Consider the following 21,923-nt stretch of genomic DNA (forward strand, 5'->3'; position numbering starts at 1 on the left):
CTCACTGAAAGCTCCACCTCCGGGGTTCACGCCATTCTCCTGCCACAGCCTCCCCAGTAGCTGGGACTACAGGCGCCCGCCACCGTGCCTGGCTAATTTTTGTATTTTTAGTAGAGACGGGGTTTCACAGTGTTAGCCAGGATGATCTCGATCTCCTGACCTTGTGATCTACCCCCTCGGCCTCCCAAAGTGCTGGTATTACAGGTGTGAGCCACCATGCCCGGCCGGGAAAATATTTTTTTATTATGGATGAAATTTCTTTCTTTCTTTTTTAAGAGAACAGATCTCACTCACTGCAGCCTCCAACTCCTGAGCTCAAGTGATCCTTCTGCCTCAGTTTCCCAAGTAGCTGTGAACACAGGCATACACCACCACACCTGGTTTATTTTATTTTTTTTGTAGAGACAGGGTCTCACTATGTTGCCAGGATGTTCTCAAACTCCTAGGCTCAAGCGATCCTCCCACTTTGGCCTCCCAGGGTGCTGGGACTATAGATGTGAGCCACTGCACCCAGCTGAAATCTATCTCTTTAGAAGCTTTAGGACTGTTTACATTTCTCTTTCTTCTTGTGTCAGTTAAGATGTGTTTTCTTGGGATATTGTCCATTTCATGTATATTTTCAAATGAAACTTAAGATTTTTAATGAAACTCAAAACTTAAAATTATCCACAATAGCCTTTTTGTTATTTTAAATATCTGTAAGATTTGAAACGATGTGCCCTTTTTCACCCTTCATATTTGTTATGTGTGCTTTCTGTACTTCTTTTGATCAGACTTGACAGAGGCTTGTCCAGTTTATTATTTTTTAATAAACCAACTTTGGGTATTTTTTATTCTCTCTAAAATATTTTTATTGTTTATTAATTTCTGCTCTTCATTCTTTCCTTCTCCTTTGTGAGGTTTAACTTTCTGTTCTTCATCTTTTTTTTCTAATATATGTATTTATCATTCCCTAAAGAGCTTTAGCTCATCCCCTGTTCAGATACATTGTGATCCAAATATTATTCATTTTTTAAAACCACACACAAATTGTATTTAAGATCAATTTATTATGTTTTCCTTTTTTTAATTTTAGTTTTAGGGGTACCTGGGCAGGTTTTTTTACATGGATATGTTGTATGATTCTGAAGTTTGGGATTCAATTGAACCTGATACCCACATAGTGAACATAGTACCCAATAGGTAGTTTTTCAACCCTTGCCCTGTTCCCTCCCTTCCCCCTTTTTCAGTCCCCAGTGTCTATTGTTCCCATCTTTATGCCTTGTGTGTACCCAGTGTTTAGCTCCTACTTATAAGTGAGAATTTATGGTATTTTATTTTCTGTTCATGCATTAATTCACTTAGGATAACGGACTCCAGCTACATTCATGTTGCTGTAAAGGACATAATTTTGTTCTTTTTTATGGCTCCATAGTATTCTGTGTATATGTACCATATTTTCTTTATCCAGTCTACTGTTGATGGTGACCTAGGTTGATTCTATGCCTTTACTGTTGTGTATACTGCTGTGATAAACATGAGAGTGCAGGTATCCTTTTGGTAGAATGATTTATTTTCCTTTGGGTATATACTCAGTGAAGAGATTGCTGAAGTAAATGGTAGTTCTATTTTTAGTTATTTGAGGAATCTCCAAATTGCTTTCCACAGGGGATGGACTAATTTACAGTCCCACCAGCAGTGTATAAGCATTCTCTTTTCTCTGCAACATTGCCAATATCTATTATTTTTTGACTTTTTAATAATAGCCAGTCTGACTGGTGTGATATGGTGTCTCATTGTGGTTTTGGTTTGCATTTCTCTGATGATTAGTGATGATAAGCATTGTTTCATATGTTTCTGGCCTCATGTCTTTTCTTGAGACATGTCCTTTGCCCATTTTTTAATGGGTTGTTTTTTTTTCTTGTTGAATTGTTTAAGTTCCCTATAGATTCTGGATATTAGACCTTTGTCAGATGCATAGTTCATGAATATTTTCTCCATTCTATAGGTGTCTGTTTACTCTGTTGATAGCTTATCTTCCTGTGCAGAAGCTCTTTAGTTTAATTAGGTCCTACTTGTCAAAATTTTTGTTTTTACTGCTTTTGAGGACTTAGTTATAAATTATTTGCCAAGGTCAATGTCCAGAATGGTAGTTCCTAGGTTTTCTTCTAGGATTTTTATAGTTTTAGGTCTTATTTAAGTCTTTAATCCATCTTGAATTAATTTTTGTATGTAGTGAGAGGGAGGGGTCGAGTTTCATTCTTCTGCATATGGTTAGCCAGTTTCCCCAGTACCATTTATTGAATAGGGTGTCCTTTCCCCATTGTTTATTTTTGTTAACTTTGTCAAAGATCAGTTGGTTGTAGGTGTGTGGCCTTACTTCTATGTTCTCTGTTCTGTTCCACTGGTGTATGTGTCTATTTTTGTACCAGCACCATGCTGCTTTGTTTACTGTAGACTTGTAGCATTGTTTGAAGTCAGGTAATGTGATGCCTCTGGCTTTGTTCTTTTTCTTTTCTTTTCTTTTCTTTTGGTCACCAGGCTGGAGTGCAGTGGCACAATCTCAGCTCACTGCAACCTCCGCCTCCTGAGTTCAAGCGATTCTCCTGCCTCTGCCTCCCGAGTAGCTGGGACTACGGGCGCACACCACCATGCCCGGCTAATTTTTTTTGTATTTTTAGTAGAGACGAGGTTTCACCGTGTTAGCCAGGATGGTCTCAAACTCCTGTCCTTGTAATCTGCCCACCTCAGCCTAGCAAAGTTCTGGGATTACAGGTGTGAGCCACCATGCCCGGCCTTGTTCTTTTTTCTTAGGATTGCTTTGGCTGCAATATTATTTAATTCAAAATATATTTTAATTCCCATTGTGATTTCTTCCTTGACTCATAGGTTATCTTAAGTTAGGCAATAAATATATTGTTTAATTTCCAAATATTTGGGAATTTCCTAGTTTTCTTTTTTCTTTCTATTTATCTTATTTACTTATTTATTTTGAGAGATGGAGTCTCGCTCTGCTGCCCAGGCTGGAGTGCAGTGGCACGATCTCAGTTCACTGCAACCTCCGCCTCCTGGATTCTCCTGCCTCAACCTCCTGAGTTAGCTAGGATTATAAGCACACGCCACCATGCCTGGCTAATTTTTGTAGTTTTAGTAGAAACGGGGTTACACCATGTTGGCCAAGCTGGTCACAAACTCCTGACCTAAAGTGATCTGTTTGCCTTGGTCTCCCAAAGGGCTGGGATTACAGGCATGAGCCACCGCGCCAGGCCCTGGTTTTCTTTTTCTTATTGATTTTTAGCTTGATTCCACTGTGGTCAGATAATATACTATGTCTAATTTTAATAATTTGGAAGCTACTAGGACTTACTCTATGGCCCAGCATATGGTCAATTTTGATAAATGTTCCATGTGTATTTGAAAATAATGTGTATTCTGTAGATGTTTAGTACTTTATTCTAAATATATGGATAAGATTGTATTTATTATTTGTGTTGAGTCATCTATATTCTTACCGATTTTTTTTGTCTACTTGTTCTATCAGTTCCTGAGAGAACTGTATTGAAACCTCCCGCCATAATTGTGAATTTTTCTGTTCCCCTTTTAATTCTGTCAGGTTTTTTGCTTTATATATTTTAAGACAATGTTATTAGTGTATATAAATTATTTTATTTTTTCTGGTGAATTGACCCTTTTATTTTTATGTAGTGTTTCTTCATCTATAGCAGCAATTCTCAACTGTGCACTATTGACATTTAAGACATGGGCAGGAGAATTCTTTGTTGGGTGGGAGGTGTTGTCCTGTGCAGTGCAGAATGTTTAGCAGCATTTTTGTCCTCTACCCATTAGATGGTAGTAGCATCATCACCCCAAGTCATGACAATCAAAAATATCTCTAGATATTGCCAAATGTCCATTGGGGGGCAAAACCGCTGCTGGTTGCGAACCACTGATTTATAGTAATGCTTTATACCATAAAGTCTGCTTTATCTGATTTAGCAGAGCCACTTTCTATTGGTATTTCCAAAGTTCTTCTTTTTCCATCATTTTACTTTCAACCTTTCAATATTGTTACTCAAGATATGTCTCTTATAAACAGTATAAAGTTAATTGTCTTTTTAATCAGCCTGACAATCTTTTAATTGTAATTGGATTATATGTTCCTTTTACCTATAATGTAGCCACTGATTTATCTGGGTTTAACCTTATCATGTGACTATTTCACATTTAATTAATTATTCCATGTTCTTTCTTCTCCCCTTTCATGCCACTTTTGATTATGTGTTTTTTTCTTATTTTGTTATCAATCCATTAGTTGAGCATTCTTTTATTATTCTTTCACTAGTTATCTTAGAGACCACAACATACATCTTTAACTTATTAAAATGTAATATTCAGTAACCAAAATATCATGGTACTGGCACAAAAACAGACGCATACACGAATGGAATGGGATAGAAAATCCATAAATAAAGCTGCACACCTATTAATACAACCATCTGATCTTTGACGAAATCAACAATAACAATAACAAGCAATGGGGAAAGGACATTCTAATCAATAAATGGTGCTGGAATAACTGGCTAACCACATGCAGAAGACTGAAACAACCCATTCCTTTTGCCATATAACTTTTATAAGTTTTAGATCCTTTTGCCATATACAAAACCCAAGAGTTAGTTTTGTCTATGGCAAAAGGATCTAAAACTTATAAAAATCCTAGGAAAAAACCTAGGAACCTAAATGTAAGACCTAAAACTATAAAAATCCTAAAAGAAAACCTGGGAAGTACCATTCTAGGCATTGGCCTACGCAAATAATTTATGACTAAGTCCTCAAAAACAACTGCAATAAAAACAAAAATTGACAAATGAGACCTAATTAAACTAAACAGCTTCTGCACAGCAAAAGAAACTATCCACAGAGTAAGCAGACATCCTACAGAATGGAGAAAATACTCACAAACTATGCATCTGACAGAGGTCTAATATCAGAATCTATATGGAACTTAATTCAACAAGAAAAAACAACAACCCCATTAAAAAATGTGCCAAAGACATGAACAGACACTTCTCAAAAGAAGACATACATGTGGCCAACAAAAATATTTTAAAATGTTCAATATCACTAATCATCAGAGAAATGCAAATCAAAACCACAATGAGATATCATCTCACACCAGTCAAAACGGCTATTACTAAATGGTCAAAAAACAATAGACGTTGGCAATGTTGAAGAGAAAAGGGAATGCATATACACTGTAGGGAGGAATGTAAATTAGTTCAGTTTGGGGATTTCTCAAATAATTTAGAACTACCACTCAACCCAGCAATCCCCTTACTGGATATATACCCAAAGAAAAATAATTTGTTCTACCAGAAAGACAAATGTACTGGTATGTTCATTGCATCACTGTTCACAATAATGAAGACAGAGAATCAACTTAGATATCCAGCAGTGGTGGACTGGATAAAGAAAACGTGGCACCTATATACCATGGAATACTATGCAGCCATAAAAAAGAACAAAATCATGTCCTTCCAGCAACATGAATGCCACTGTGGACCATTATCCTAAGCAAATTAACACAGAAACAGAAACAGAAAACCAAATACTGCATGTTCTCACTTATAAGAGGGAGTTAAACACTGAGTACATGTGGATACAAAGATGGGAACAATAGACACTGGGACTCCAAAAGAGAAGGGGGAAGGAAGTGGTGATGGCTGAAAACTACCTACCATGTACTATAGTCACTACTTGGGTGACGAGATCATTCACACATCAAACTTTAGCAACACACAATTTACCCATGTAACCAACCCACACATAAAAACTCTGAACCTAAAACAAAAGTTGAAAATAATAAAAACTAAAATGTAGTATGTTCATATTTTTGTCACTTTCTGTATTATTCTGGGACCTTAGACCTTTTTATTTCACTTACCTCAATCTCACTACTTGAGCCGGGACAGCCTGTAATCCCAGCATTTGGGAGGCCAAGGTGGGCGGATCACCTGAGGTCAGGAGTTCGAGACCGCCCTGGCCAACATGGCGAAATCCCATCTCTACTAAAAATACAAAAATTAGCTGGGCATGGTGGCATGTGCCTGTATTGCCAGCTACTCGGGAGGCTGAGGCAGGAGAATTGCTTGAATCCAGGAGGCAGAGGTTGCAGTGAGTCAAGATGATGCCACTGCACTCCAGCCTGGGTGACAGAGTGAGACTCTGTCTCAAACAACAACAACAACAACAACAACAACATCCACCCTATTTGTGAATTTTTAATTCCCCATATATATAACTGAAGTAAGTGATCATTATGTAATTTTATAGTTTATTTTTCTTTAGATTTTCTCAAATATTTATTCTATTGTTCTTCATTTTGACCTGCATCTTGCTGTTTTTCTGGGATCATTTTCTTCCCACCTAACTAGTTCCTTTCAGTATTTCATTTAGTGCAAGTCTGTTGCTGATAAATTCTCTAGGTTTATATTTGTCTAAAAATTCTTTCTCTTTTATTTGAAAGATAGTTTGCTTTTGAATTTTAGGTTGCTAGTTATTTTCTTTCTGTTGATTAATCAGCTATCATTCTTTTTGCTGCACCTTTGAAGATAATGTGTTTTTTGCCTTCGTCTTCTTTTTATATATTCTCATTGTCTATGGGTTTCAACAATTTTACTATTATGGCTGCTGGTGTTTTTTTTGTTTGTTTGTTTGTTTTTGAGACAGGGTCTCACTCTGTCACCTAAGCTGAAGTGCAGTAGCACAATCACAGCTCACTGCAGCCTCAACCTCCCAGGCTGAAGTGATCCTCCTACCTTAGCCTCCCAAGTAGCTGGGACTACAGGTGCATGCCACCACTCCTGGCTTTTTTGTTGTTGTTGTTAGAGACAGGGGCTCATTATGTTGCCCAGGCTGGTCTCAAACTCCTGGGTTCAAGTGATCTTCCTGCCTTGGCCTCCCAAAATGCTGGGATTATATGCATGAGCCACCACATCCAGCCTCCTATTATTTTCTTAGGAGTGGTTTTTAAAAATATATCATGATTGATCTTCAAAATACTATTTAATCTATGGCTTGATATGTCTCACTTAATTTGGTTTGCTATAACGAAAATACCATAGACTGGGTGGTTTAAACAGGCATTTATTTCTAACAGTTCTGGAAGCTGGGAAATCCAAGATCAATGCACCAGCAGAGCTGGTGTCTGGTGAGGGCACATTTCCTGGTTTGCACCATCTTCTCACTGTATCCTCATAAGGTAGAAGCAGAGAAAAGAAGCAAGCTCTTGGCCTGGCACAGTGACTCATGCCTGTAATCCCAGCACTTTGGGAGGCCAAGGTGGGTGGATCACCTGAGGTCAGGAGTTCTAGATCAGCCTGGCCAACAAGGTGAAACCTCGTCTCTACTAAAAATACAAAATTAGCTGGGCGTGGTGGTGCGCGCCTGTAATCCCATCTACTCAGGAGGCTGAGGCAGGAGAATCACTTGAACCCAGGAGGCAGAGTTTGCAATGAGCCAAGATCATGCCATTGCTCTCTAGCCTGGGCAAAAAGAGTGAAACTCCATCTAACAAAAAAAAAAAAAAAAAGAAAAAGAAAAAAAAAGAAAGAAAAGAAAAGAAGCAAGCTCTTTTGTATCTCTTCTTATAAAGGCACTAACCTCATCATGAGAACTCTATTTTCATGACTTAATTACCTCCCAAAGGCCCCACCTCCAAATACCATCACATTGGGGATTAGAGTTTCAATGAATGAATTGGGGGTGGGAGGATACAAACATTCAATCTATAGCTGTATTGTTAATCAGTTTTGGCAAATTCTTGACCATCATTGCTTCAAATACTGCTTCTATTCCATTCTCTCCCTCTCATCATCATTTGGGACTTCGTATTAGATTTTTCACCATATCTCACAGAAAAATAATACTAACTTACAAATACTAGCTAATAGAAAGTTGGTGTGAGTATACTGTTCTTTTCTGGTTTTTCCTCCCTTTTTTTCCTCTGAGCTTCTGTCTGAGTATTTTTCCTTTTGATCCATCTTCCAGGTCACTGGCTCACTTCAGCTGTATCTAATCTGCTATTAAACCCTGCTTCTGTTATTTGTTTCTACGTAACAAAACAGACCCAAATTTTGTGGCTTAAAACAGCTGCCATTATTTACTTGCTCATGGTCTGTGATTTGGGTAAGGCTCAATGATGATAGTTTGTCTCTGCCACATAGTGTTGGCCAGGATAGCTTAACTGAGGTTGGAGGATCCAACATGGTTTTGCTCACAAGTCTGGCTTCCAGTCAACAAAGAGACTGGAAGAGTCGGGGACTGGTTGGGCCTCTTTCTCCTCTCTTTCATTTTTCATTCTCCAGGACCTACCTCTCTCCATGTGCCCCACTCCTTCTCCATACTAGCAAGGTATTTATGATTCTCTCCATGGTAGGTCAGCACTTCGAGAGCGTGAAATAAAAGCTACTAGGCCTCTTCATGTCTAGGCCTCGAGCTATCAAAATATCATGTCTCCCACATTCTTCACTCTATATGGTGGCCCTTCAGATGGTTAGATATAGATACCCCAGCCTCCTGTAACACTACTTCATTTGGCATAGTTTTGATTCCTTCATTATTCCCTATGGGTCCTAGATCTAGAACAATGATGATACATAACAGTACTCAACAAATATTTATTCAATAAATGAATGAATGCTAATGAATGATATAATTGTAATCTAATGCTCCCTTCAGCAGCATATACACTACTACTGAAACAATACTAGCACAAATGGTAGGCAAACTTGCAAAAATCTTCAAACCTTTAATATCTTCCACATCTTGAACCCCTTCTCTCCAATTAGCTAGTAACTCAGTCAAATCACCCAGTTTGCTCCTCAGCCTGCCACACAACAGTGAAGAGCTGAGAATGAAAACAACCTCAATGAAATAGTCCTTAGGCTCACAGTCTCAGAACTCCTAGGACCTAAAGCAATCCCTTTTTCAATCCCCAAATAAGGTCCCAGGTAGCTCAAGCAGTGCCTTCCAAGACCATTAATATTTCTGGGGTTATGATTGAGGTGCCATCTGTATCTCTACTTAGTAGCCTAAATGCAGTTGCTGCTGTTACCCATCCCTACTCAGGCAATTCTGGCTGACCCCAACATTTAACCCCAGCCCTCTCCCTTCATGGCCCATATTGACTCTACGGTGCCTTTTATCAACTTAGAACTGCCCCTGATGCTCACACCAACATGGGAGTTGTCTCTGTCACTACAGGTAGTATATTACAGTTCTTTTATTTGACTCTCAAGAGTTAGTATCTTACAGCCCTTTCTCTTTCAAGGAATGTGAGACCAGTCCCCTGGGATTGGGTTAAAAGACATTTAAGAGATACCTCTAGTGGCAAAAGTAATGGAAATGGACTCTGATGCAAGGCCCAGGGAGCTCTCTTCTAACATGGTGAGTGAGTGTGTGTGTGTGTGTGTGTGTAACACCAAATTTTCCTGAATCCCTTTCCACAGTTCTTTTCACCACACCATGTAAGTAACAAAGATAACAATATCAAGTAACATTTAGTGAGCATTTACTATGTGCCAGACACTGTTCTAAGTATCTTATATGTATCACCTCATACATAACTTGGACAAAGGAATAGATTTGAGGCAATTGAAGCATTATGGAATGGGTGAATTTGGGGGCAAGATTTGAAGGAACTGTTAGAGTTTTACTAGGAAGCTAAGTGAAGATATGAAAGGAGAGTGACAACAGGATCACATCAACAATATACATATATGTGTATGATTGAGAAGAGGATGGCAAAAATAGATCAAGAAGCCAAAGGCAGGGAGAAGTACTAGCCCACAGGGATTTGAGGATGCTGAAATAAAAAGTGATCAAAGAAAGTTGATATTATCACCATTTGTGAATGGATTTCCTTCTATGTTTCAGAAGTAAAATTAATGTATGCTATTTTGATATAGCAAATAGAGCAGCTCCTGGGGCCACACTGACTAAAATAAATCAGACTCTTTTAATGGTCCTAATCATATCTTTAAAGAGTTACATATTATCTGTTAAATATTTGAATAGAGCATTGTTCTGGAATAGCCACAGCTTAGTCCTTTCCATAAAGTGGAAGAACCAGTCTGAAAGCTCTGTCTGCAGTGAAAGCCACAGGGCAATGCTTCATCCCCAGTAGCAATGTGTTGACAAGGTGGTCTGCATCCATCCTGACTGCAGAGACAGATGGGCTCTTAGCCAAGAGCATTAGGAGATTCCTGATGACCAGCCAGAGGGAGACCATGTGGGTGTATTATTAAGTCTCACTTGGTTAGATGAGAGATTGAGAGTCAGGCAAATGACGTGTGCTGAGCAAACCTGAAACCAAAGCCTAGATTGGGAGAAATTTTCACCTTCTCAAAATTACCAAACTCCATCAATTATGCACTCTACTGGCTGCTTCTCCTCATTACAAACTAAAATTTCTCCTAGCCTCCACATTTTCACCTCTTACTCACATCTCAATCCACCACTCTTTGGTGTCTTCCCAATACCATTCAGTGAAACAGTTCCCAACTGTTTCATCAGTGATTTCTCAATCACCAGGTTCAACATACTTATCTCCTTCCGTATCACACCTGACCTCCTTGTGGCATCTACCCAGACATTTCCTTCCTTCTGGAAATTCTTTTACTCCTTGGCTCCTATGACACTACATTCTTCTTTTACCTGACCCTTAGATGTTGGTGTTACCTGGTCCCGAACTTGGGCACTGCTTTTCTCAAATTCTACAGTTTCCAGGGCATCCTCCGTTATGGTTTCAGTGACCACTTATATACTGATATCACTCAAAAGTCTATATTCTGTCTTGACCACTTTCTCTAAGCCGTGTATTTAGCTGCCCACTAACTATCTCTCTGGATGGCCCATGGAAATCTCAACACATCCCAAACCACTCAAGATCTCATCTCCAAACTTGCTCATTCTTCATGGATTTCTGCACCCTGGTGAGTGTCAAAACTAATCATCCTGCTGCTCCAGCCAGAAACCAGGGAATCAGTTTCTACCCTTCCTCCTTCCTACCCACCTGCCACCCAAAGAATCAGCGAGCTTTATCTCAGCCCTTGTTTCATCTCTCCTGGTGAGAGAAAATCAGTGGAGGTCCTGCTCCCAGCCTCTCACCCTCAAGTCTAGTCCCATGCTGGCCACCAAAGTGATGTCTAAACCTGAACTGTGATCATGTCCCTCTATTGCTTATTGCCCTCCTCTGGTTGGCTTCCAACTGACAACCTTTCCCCTCTCATTTCTCTCCTCTTCCCTACATCCACCCCGTGCCCACAGGGAGGCTGGACTATAGATGCAAGCAGGCAACAGCTAGGGCTTTGGCGGCTAGTCAGAGGGATCTGAGTTTGATATATGAGGATACAGAAATCATTCTACAGCTTCATGAGCAATGTGTGACATTATGGCAGCTGCATATGGTAGGTTCTAGAAGAGAGATGTTAGCAGATTATTACAACTGAGGCAAAGAGGACCTAGACTCATCTTCCACAGTGAGAAAAGAGGAAAAAAATGAATCTGTAGGACAGGTAAGTACAGGTCAATACAAAAAAAAGAAAAACAAAAAAAAAAAAGGAAAATCATGAGATGCAAGTAGCAAGGAAATGCATTGGTAAAGTAATGTAAAAGCACTACTCACAAAGTAAACAATCCACAGGAAATCTAGAGACTTTAAAGCCCCATCATAGGAAGCCCAGCACCACAGAAGAAGAGCAGGGGTTAAAACACACACCATTCTACAGGGCCAGCGAGGGAGGCCAATGGTGGGGAAAACTCTAGCTTCTGTAAAAAGGAGAGAGGATAGACACAACTAGCAGAGAATACAGACACAAATGAGAACTGTCCTTGTGACAAGGTGAGGGCCACAGAAAGTCAGCAGCATTTAGGAGGTATGCCAGCTGACCCCTTAAAGAAGGTGGGCTACAGCATGATTAAAGCAGCAGCATTCATTCATTGGGCAGACTCTAAACGACTTATTCATTCTACTTACTCCTCACAAAGAAGGTGTTAGGAAGATTCTTACTCTCAAAATGTCTTTGAAAGCGCCCAGCTAGGAACTTTAGAGTAAAATAGTGGTAAATGAACATGTTGTTCTAGAGCTAATGAACTGTATACGTACATAAATCTTCAGAAAGGGATGCTAATTTCAAAAACGTTGTCCAAAAGGTTGCCAGGATTGGAAACAAGTGACGGGCCAAAGCAAGTCCTTTTCACAAACACTGCAGGCCTATGAAACGCACAGAGAGAGAAACATAACCGCTTATGGACTTTGGACTCATGTAGTTCCAGGTTCGAATCCCGTCTGTGCCATTCAGCAAATCAGAAAACCTCCCAGGACTCCAATTAAATAGCTTGCCCTAGGTGGGTCACACTGCATTGTTAAGGGCAGACCTGGGGCGAGAACCCAACAAGGTCGCTGACTCCGGAGCGGTGCTCTTTCCGGCAGCTTGGTGCCCAGCAGAGGGTCCCCCGGGCCTGGAGCGCCTTTGTCCCCCACTCACCAGAGAGCACCCGCGGAAGTGGCTGACTGGGGGTAGCCAGGCAGGGGTCGAGTCAGCGGGAGGTGTGCGTGGGACCCGGGGGCGCGAGTGGGGAGAACCCCCAGAGTGGCGCGGACGGGAGGGGAAGGGGGCGGCCGGGTGGTGATTGGCTGGGCTGCGGCAGGCAGCTCCCGGCCAAGAACAAAAGAGAGCAGGCGGCTGGCGTCCTCCGGAGTAGGCGCTCCCGCCCGCCCGCCAGGCGCGGGCTTCCGTGCTAGGGAAGGACGCGCCCACCGCCCGCCTGCCGAGCAGCCGGGCTGGCGCGCTCGGTTTCTCCGCGAAAGCCGGCCGTGTACCTAGGAATTAACCGGCCGGCGCAGGAGGGGAGGGGAGCGGGAAGCGGGGTGGGGGGGGATGCTGAGCGCGCGCGAGAACAATAATAAGATCGTGTTTGCGGTCGCTGCCCGAGGAGTAATTCGGAGCAGACGCGAGGCCCGGCGCTCGCGCTGCGCCCGGGAGCCCGGGAGGGAGGCCGGCGGCGGCGGCATGAGGCAGGCGACGCGGCGCTGGTAAGCAGCGCGCGCGGCGGCGGCGGCGGCGGCGGGGACCTTGGCGCGGCCGGACGCGGGCGAGCGCCGAACGGCCGGGGGCTCCCCTCCCCCGCTGCCGGGCCGTGATTTGCCGGGCCTGCTGCGCCCCCCGCCCACCCCTTGCCTCAGCCGCCGCCTCGCTGCTTCCCCTCGTCGGAGCGGCCGCTCGTCCGCCCGGCTTGAGGCCCGCGGGGAGTGCGGCGCAGTCCGTCGGCCCGCGGGGGGGCGGCCTCCCGGCATCTTCGCGGCGACCAAGGACTACCAGGAAGGGGAGCGGCTGGGATGGCGCGTCCGCGGCCCCGCGAGTACAAAGCGGGCGACCTAGTCTTCGCCAAGATGAAGGGCTACCCGCACTGGCCGGCCCGGGTGAGTACCGCGGCCGCGCGCGGGCCCGCCCGCCCACCATTTTCCCCTTCATGATGGCGCGCCCACCCCCTTTCCCCATCGCCTCAGCCCCGAGCCTGTAGCTCGCGGCCGGCCGTGGTGAGGGCTGAGAGCGGCGCGGCACCGAGAAGACGGGGCCGGGGCTGAGGCAAGGGCTCCCGGCCGCGCCCGCACTCCGCCAGGGCGGCCATCCTTCCGCCCACTTTCGAAGGCGGGTCCGGCCCCCGCAGGCCCGACGCTGCCTTCCTCCTGGAAAGCCGGTGCCGACCGGGAAGCCACGCCGCCGGGCAGCGGGCCTGGGATGGAGGCTTCGGTTTCGGACAGGGTCGTTAGTGGATACCCTGGGTCCCGGGCGAACGTCGGGGCAGATACGGCAGCGGGGTGGGTGAACGGCTGTCCGCGAGCCGGCGAGTGCCGGCGGGCAGTAAATCCTGGAAAGGGGTAGTGGTCATCCAGAGGCCAGCAGGAGCCTCTTGGCAGTTATTCATCCATCTCTTTGCTTTCCAGACTTGTTGAGTTTTCCCTGAGCGTGATTCCCGGTGCCCCGCCTGCCCTATCATTGTCCCGGGGTACGTGCCTCTCTGGTGCCTATCGTTCTTTTAAGCCGACCTCTGATAGCCGAGAGCTAGCAGCCTAGCTCTGACTGGTGGGTCCAGCAAGCTTCTTGTGCCTTTCCACCTCCATATTTGTTTTAGGTAGACTCTCAAACCTTATTCTTGGCCTCCTACTACAGTCCACAATACCTCTCTCTTCCTACATAACAAGGTTGTCGTTGGGCTGTTTTTCTAGAAAGCATCTGCATGTAATACATAGCATTCACAATTTTTATTGAGCCCTTTGAGGAAGACACGCAACACTGCCATGTATGCTTTGTGTTTTAGAATAAATCCCTTTTATTTTTATTTTTGTATGGTTGGCAGTTGATTGCTTGAAATAAATCTTGTGAAAAAGAAGGTCAAGGCATTCTAGAGATTATATTGGTATCCTTTAGGAACGGAAACAGGCATGGAGAAAATTGGCATAAATATAGAGTGTGAGCTCTAAGATGTTATATTGTAGTCAAGTGAAGATAGCAAGACCAAGGAAAAAAAAATACACCCATTCACAAAAGGAAGTGACATCACGAGTGGCCAGACTGAAATTTAGTGAAGTTGAAGTAATGGATGGACATAATCACTTTTTAAATATTTGGTTTGGCACGATGTCAGATGGAAAGAACACTAGGCCAGGAATTGGGGGACCTGGTGTCTGGTTCATACTCTGTTATGGACTAATCATTTCAACTGTCTGCATATCTATTTCTGCAACTGTAAAATCATCTCTAGGATCCTTTCCAACACCAACAACCTCAGATATCAAGAGGAAAAAACAGTCTTATTCAGGTTCCAGTAGACTGAAAATAACTTCACATCTGAACTGTAGGTTGTCCTTAAAATAAGACAAAGTTTTTAAGGTAGAATAGCTGGTTATTTTTTATGCTGTAATACAGTATTGCTTAGAGAGGCAAGATTTGTGACTTTAGGAGTCCCTGAATATATTTGTGACTTTAGAAAATCCCGGAATCTATTTGCCAAGTAAGAAATGTATAGCTTTAGGGCGTATGTGTATAAACACAGCCAAAGCCAATTAAAGGTTACCATTACCAGTTGGTCATTTCCTAGTAACATAATGGCTTTTCGAAGTTTTCCTTTGAAAAATATCTTCTGAGAGTCAAAAAGAAAATAGACTTAAAATTTCATTAACATGTTGCTTGCACAGGTTGGCCACCTGTAGTAATTTGTGAAACAGAAAAATCCTACAGAAGTGGTCCTAGTTGTATATCTAATTGTGCATAAAATCCCTCTAAGTGATAATTCCAAATCAAGGCCAAATGGAAAATAAAATGAGGAAACAAAATTTTTAGATAAAATAAGTACACAAAAGAAAAATCTGTATCCATTCACATTTAACGAGCTCTTCAAGAAACAACCTAAGACTCAAAAAAAAAAAAAAAAGTGTTTTCTCGTGAGTGGCATGCTGCAATTTCCAAAGAAAGGTAAAGGTTAGAAAAAGAAAAAGATTTGAGTCCCCTTTTTTACAGTGCATATACTTCACATATGTTTTCATTTTTTTATCCCAATTCTATGAGGCATTATTCCCATTTTACACCTAGTTATAGCTGTGGAGGTGATAATGTTATAAAATACTAATGGGGAAAAAAAAGTCTTGCTTATTGAAATTTCAAATTCTATCACTTGATATGAAGGCCAGTTATGTGGGAATTAGATACTCTGGGGCCCCAAGGACTCAAACTTAGGAGGAAAACCAGGAGGAGACAAATTTCAGAGTACAGGTTGTAGGAAGGAACTTTGTGTTAGAGCTGGTTCATGCAGGAATGGAGAAGCAACTTCCCTGCTCTAGGGAAGATGTTTGGTCCTAGGCAGCCCGTTGTGAGGAATGTAGGTCAAGAGGATTCAGAATTCCTACAAGTTGGATTCAGCTCTTGGCTCGGCTTCACACTGTGACCTTGTGCATGTTCTGTAATCTTTCTAACTTTCCATTTACTCGTCTGTAAAATAAGGATAATTCTCACCTCACAAATACAGAGTATCTAAAAGCACCAAGTGATGGTACTTGTATGTTCCTACCTTTTCCCTTTTTGAATTTCTAACTTTCCCTTGTATCACTACACTATTTTAAATTATTATTTGTCAACTTTCTTTTTTTTTTTTTTTTTTTTTGAGACGGAGTCTCACTCTGTCACCCACGCTGGAGTGCAGTGGCTGGATGCCAGCTCACTGCAAGCTCCACCTCCTGGGTTTACGCCATTCTCCTGCCTCAGCCTCCCAAGTAGCTGCAACTACAGGCGCCCGCCACCTCACCCGGCTAGTTTTTTGTATGTTTTTTAGTAGAGACGGGGTTCCACCGTGTTAGCCAGGATGGTCTCGATCTCCTGACCTTGTGATCCACCCGTCTCGGCCTCCCAAAGTGCTGGGATTACAGACTTAAGCCACCGCGCCCGGGCTATTTGTCAACTTTCAACTCAGATTTATTTTTTCCAATTTTTATTCTGAAAAATTTCAAATACATAGATAAGTTTAAAAAATTATACTGTGAAGACCCATTTATCTACCACCTAGATTCTACAATTAAATTTCATTCTACTTGCTCTTTCATGCATCTGTTTGTATATTCATCCCTCTATCTACATAATAGTTCCTCTTATTTTAATGCATTTCAAGGTAAGTTGCAGACATCACCATAATTTACTCCTAGGCACGTGCATACTGTTACCTAGTGGTTAATACTTTGAATGGATCCTTTTCTGTTTTGAGGTAAAATTTACATAGAATGGAATGTAATTACCATTCGATGAATTTGACAAACGTGTACATTGGTATAATATAAATATACCTCTGTATATAATATGTGTCTGATATGTATATGTGATACATGTCATATGTAATATAAATACATGTAGATATACATTGGCATACCACCTACCAAGATATAGAACAGTACCTACGAAAGTACTCTCATGCCTCTTTCTAGTAGATTCCTGTCCTCCTCCTTCCTTCTCCCTCACTGTTCAGATGTATTATTGTAACATTAAATAGCAGCTGGGCTGTTTCTCATTTAGTATGCCTAATTTTGTATGGCTTTAAAAATTAGAAGTTCCTCTGTTATGGATTAGCTAGCTTTATACTAAAAAATGCTGAGACTAAAACAAGAGTCTCTGAACTCTTCTGTTTGTGTACCCTGTTGGTAAAATAATTTGAGCATACATCCCTAATATATGTAAATTTTCTTTATATATACATGTACTTTCTGTTACTACTATATACAGCATAAAATAAACGCAAACTAAAAGGGATGACTTGATGAAAACGATGTTTTAAAATTTTCATTGCACAATATCGTTAACAGTAATAATACTTATTACTTATAGGTTAAATTCATATTTTTTAAAGTCTTAATTTTTGAAATATTTTCCACCTGCTTCTTGTGAGATTTGACTAGATGGATGGTCATAGTTCTTAACTTCTGAAGAGATTTTCTAGAATGGAAGTGTCAGTTTAGACATTTCCTTGTTTGCTTGTATCTACGTTACTAATATTATTTTTGTGTAGGAATCTTTCTTTTTTTTTAGCCACCTGTTCCTTTGGTGAGAGCTAGTTCAGTTAGAAGTAGATATTCCATAATCCTACTCACACCAAATGGCAGTAAATCACAGTATACCCAATGTGAATAAACATAACCATCTGAATAAGAATACTATTAGTAGTGTCAACTTGCATAAAAAATATTAGTAAAATTTACTTTTTAGCTAAAAGAGTAAGAAACTGAAATCGAAATTCTATTTTCTTCCCATACCCCGCCCAAACCATTCCCTGAGATGTGAGCACTCTGTTTATGTTACCCCCTACTCTAAAAGGTCAGAAAACAATATAAACAAAAAGCCTCAAAATTCTTGTGCCTCAACTAAAGCACTTTTTTACATTTAAAACATATGAGAATTCTCAAACATTGCTAGTAGAGTGTATTGATACAGTTACTTTAGAAAACTGACTTACTCTACATATGCTTACCTTGTGACATAGCAGTCTGTTCTAGGCATATACCCAAGAGAAATGAGTGTTTATATTCACCAAACTACTGTATAAGAATGTTCATACATAACAACTTTCTTCATAATAGAACAGGAAACAACCCAAATGTCCATCAACAGGAGAATGAGTAAACAAATTTGTAGTGTAATTCACACAGTGGAGTACTATTTGACCATTAACAGGAATAAATATACAGTGGTCACTGGTTTGCAGTGGGTAGAAAGGAGTTATTGAACAGGAGAAGGCACTGGAAATGTTCACTGTCTTGATCTGCATGGTGTTACATGGGTGTATGTATGTCAAAATGTATCAAGCTGTACATTTAAGATTTGTGCACTATACTGTATGAAAGTTATACCTCAATTTAAAAAACACATTTTAGATGAGTTAGGGAGAAAGGAGAACTAATACTTTTACATGGATTAAATTTCACTATTTTTAGCTTTCAGTGAGTTTTTTTTTTTTCCTTTGAGTCCTCACTCCTACCAAGTGGCATCTTCCTATTCCCTTTTGACTTATTATAGAAACTTCATTTTCTACTTTAGAGTGTTCTCTTTAGACTTTCTTTGAGTTCTGGTTTCAGCCTGTCTGATTTGTTTACCTGCATCAGTGTCTTTCTCTTCCTTTAATACTAAATGACTGCTTAACATGTTTTTGATCTAGCTTTCTTCAGCCTCTCACTTTGTAAAACATGAGAATAAAACATTTGACCTTCCTATTTATACAGCTTCAAGAGCTGAACTCTTATTGAACTTTTGTTGAGCACCTACTCTGTGTGAGGCATAGGGATATAGTTTTTTCATATCTCTAGCAATAGATTAAATTTGCAGCAATTCTAAAACATGATTATGAAGTGTTTCCATACCCTTTATTAATATAAATATTTGTTGGGAATTCGGTTTCTGATCCATAGCACTTTCAGGTTTTTTGCATTTGACAATGATCTGTTAGAAGGTGATAAATTTATTTCTGGAGACCAGGCCACATTATTTTCAGAGAATCATTTGGGACTTAAGTTCTTTTTAATCTCAACATAAAGTAAGGTGTTTATAAATCTTCATTACTTTGGCCTAAGAAGTACCTCAGTGGTTCAGTCCTGGCACAAGCTCACTCAGTCTTTTTCCCAGGGACTACTTTCACTTTGCCAAGGAATTGGCAAATTGTCTCATTTTCTCCCTTAATCTGGGAACTAATAGGAACTTTAAACTTTTGATACCAATATGTACATTTTCCAATGCTCCTGTTTTAACCAGATGAGTCTCTATTCCTGGCACATCCCCTTTGGAATGCTCTAATGACTACTGTTCCTCCATAATTTGGAAAATAATATTAATTCTCTGAAGTCAGGTTTCTACTATTAGAGATTGTATTTGATTCTTTTGGAAAATAACTGATGGTTTAAAATTATGTACAACTTCATTGAAAAGCCTGTTCGCATTAGAAAAGCATTATAGGCTAGTAAGTACAATAAATATAATAGAAGTATAGAAAAGCATTATAGGCTAGTAAGTATAATAAATATAATATTGGCCGGGCGCGGTGGCTCAAGCCTGTAATCCCAGCACTTTGGGAGGCCGAGGCGGGCGGATCACGAGGTCAGGAGATCGAGACCATCCTGGCTAACACAGTGAAACCCCGTCTCTACTAAAAATACAAAAAAAAAATTAGCCGGGCGTGGTGGCGGCGCCTGTAGTCCCAGCTACTTGGGAGGCTGAGGCAGGAGAATGGCGTAAACCCGGGAGGCGGAGCTTGCAGTGAGCCGAGATCGCGCCACTGTACTCCAGCCTGGGCGACAGAGCGAGACTCCGCCTCAAAAAAAAAAAAAATAAAAAAATAAAATAAAATAAATATAATATTATATAATTAAATTACATAATAAATATAGTTTGAGCTAGTCAAATATCTTTATTTATTGGAGAAAGTTTTCTATTTCAGAAGTCTCAGATGTTAGATCAGAATCCAACCCACTTGATGTAGTTATTCGTCCACTACAAAAAGATGTCCTAATCACTTGCAGTGCTACTGAAAGCATGTCCTGTGAATGTTACTTGTCAGTGACAAAATAGGTACAGAAACTGAAATAAGAGTTTGAAATTTTTTAGAGCAGTTTGATGGAGTAGCTTTGTTTGTGACTCTGATAATTGAGGCTTACATTTTGAATGTCTTTTTATTTTTCTCATAATTTATTTTTATTTTATAAACATGTCCGTTTGCAACTCATTAGAACTTTAAAAAAGAAAAAAACAACAACTAGTCATTCACTACAGGTAGAGTAGAAGTACTGACTATAAAGGATCTTTAAAGGTCAATAGTGGTCCTAGTACCTAAAACAATTTGCTCGTATGGTGTATTTAGACTATTGGCAACTATGTAAAAGGGGGAATGGGTAGACCTTCATGTTATAAATATTAATTTCTCCTGCATAAAAATACCCTCGTTAAAATAGAAGGTAGAGATTGTAAATTATTTTTTTCTGTCTTCTTTTTACCTAGATAAGAATTTACCACAATTAGTCTGGTAAATAACCATCTGTATGGTCACAGAGAGCCACACAGAAGTGAAAAAAAAAAAAAATAGAATAAAGTAATCTAATGATTGGTGAGCACAAGCCTTCAGAATGACATCCTCCAAATTTCTGAGGAAGCCCTGCAATGAAGAGAAAGAGAAGCAGACCAGGGGTTAAAAGACAAGTACTTCATTCCACCACTATCTTGGTTTGTTAGGCTGGGCATCTTTTATATTGTGAACCTCTTTGTACAATAGGATGGATAATTCTTACTCTTTCCCTTCTTTTTCCTAAGGATCAAATGTTAAAATGTATATGAAAGAACTGTTTGCTAATTAAGTTCCAATTAAGTTGCTAAATAATTATCTCTCAAGAACACAAAGCTTCTTATTTATACAGTGAGGGAATGTAGTCAAGTCTCAGTAACTGCTTCTGTGACTTGGAAGGTATGTTTTTCAGGAGCTGCTTTGTGGCTTTGTAATAGTGAGTTGGCTGTAGACTCTGGGAATTTGGGGACTTCCCATTGTTACCCATCCTATAGATTCCTGAATGTGATAGGCCATTCCTTTTTTTTCTTTTTTTTTTTCTTGAGATGGAGTCTCGCTCTGTCACCGAGACTGGAGTGCAGTGGCGCAATCTCCGCTCATTTTAACCTCCGCCTCCCGGGTTCCTGCCTTAGCCTCCCAAGTAGCTGGGACTACAGGTGCCTGCCACCACACCAGGCTAATTTTTTTGTTTTTTTTTTTTAGTAGAAACAGGGTTTCACTGTGTTAGCCAGGATGGTCTCCATCTCCTGACCTCATGATCTGCCCACCTTGGCCTCCCCAAGTGCTGGGATTACAGGCATGAGCCACCACACCTGGCCTTTTTTTTTTTTTTTTTTTTTTTTGAGACGGAGTTTCGCTCTGTTGCCCAGGCTGGAGTACAGTGGGGCGACCTCAACTCACTGCATCCTCTGCCTCCTGGGTTTAAGCAGTTCTCTGCCTCAGCCTCCCAAGTAGCTGGGATTATAGGTGCCCACCACCATGCCTAGCAAATTTTTTTTTTTTTTTTTTTTTTAGTAGAGACTAGGTTTTACTATCTTGGCCAGGCTGATCTTGAACTCCTGACCTCATGATCTACCCGCCTCGGCCTCCCAAAGTGCTAGGATTACAGGTGTGAGCCCCTGCACCCGGCGTGTGATAGGCCATTTCTAGAAGTTCCACAGGGCTTCAGGATTTGGGGGCAAGATAAATTGGACCACATTAACATAGAAAAAGGGTCTGAGAATAAGCTATTCTTCTCATCCGATCATTGAAACTCATATTCTGAGTAGATTCTCTTAAGTCTGAATATAGAGTCTATACAG

At 41.0% G+C, this 21,923-nt stretch overlaps 1 protein-coding gene across 2 annotated transcripts in view; it reads left to right on the forward strand.

Annotated features, from left to right (window-relative positions):
- The first annotated feature begins 12,799 nt into the window (after window positions 1-12,799).
- HDGFL3 (HDGF like 3) overlaps window positions 12,800-21,923 on the forward strand; it is a 99,803-nt gene continuing 90,679 nt past the window's right edge. Inside the window, exon 1 of one of the 2 annotated variants that reach the window (XM_025391602.1) lies at window positions 12,800-13,462. In XM_025391602.1, the coding sequence (XP_025247387.1) occupies window positions 13,379-13,462 (84 nt within the window). In that variant the 5' untranslated portion in view covers window positions 12,800-13,378. The remainder of the gene's footprint in view (window positions 13,463-21,923) is intronic. The other variant, XM_025391601.1, reaches the window with a different exon arrangement.

Source organism: Theropithecus gelada, chromosome 7b, assembly GCF_003255815.1.
Source record: "Theropithecus gelada isolate Dixy chromosome 7b, Tgel_1.0, whole genome shotgun sequence".
Classification (NCBI taxonomy): domain Eukaryota; kingdom Metazoa; phylum Chordata; class Mammalia; order Primates; family Cercopithecidae; genus Theropithecus; species Theropithecus gelada.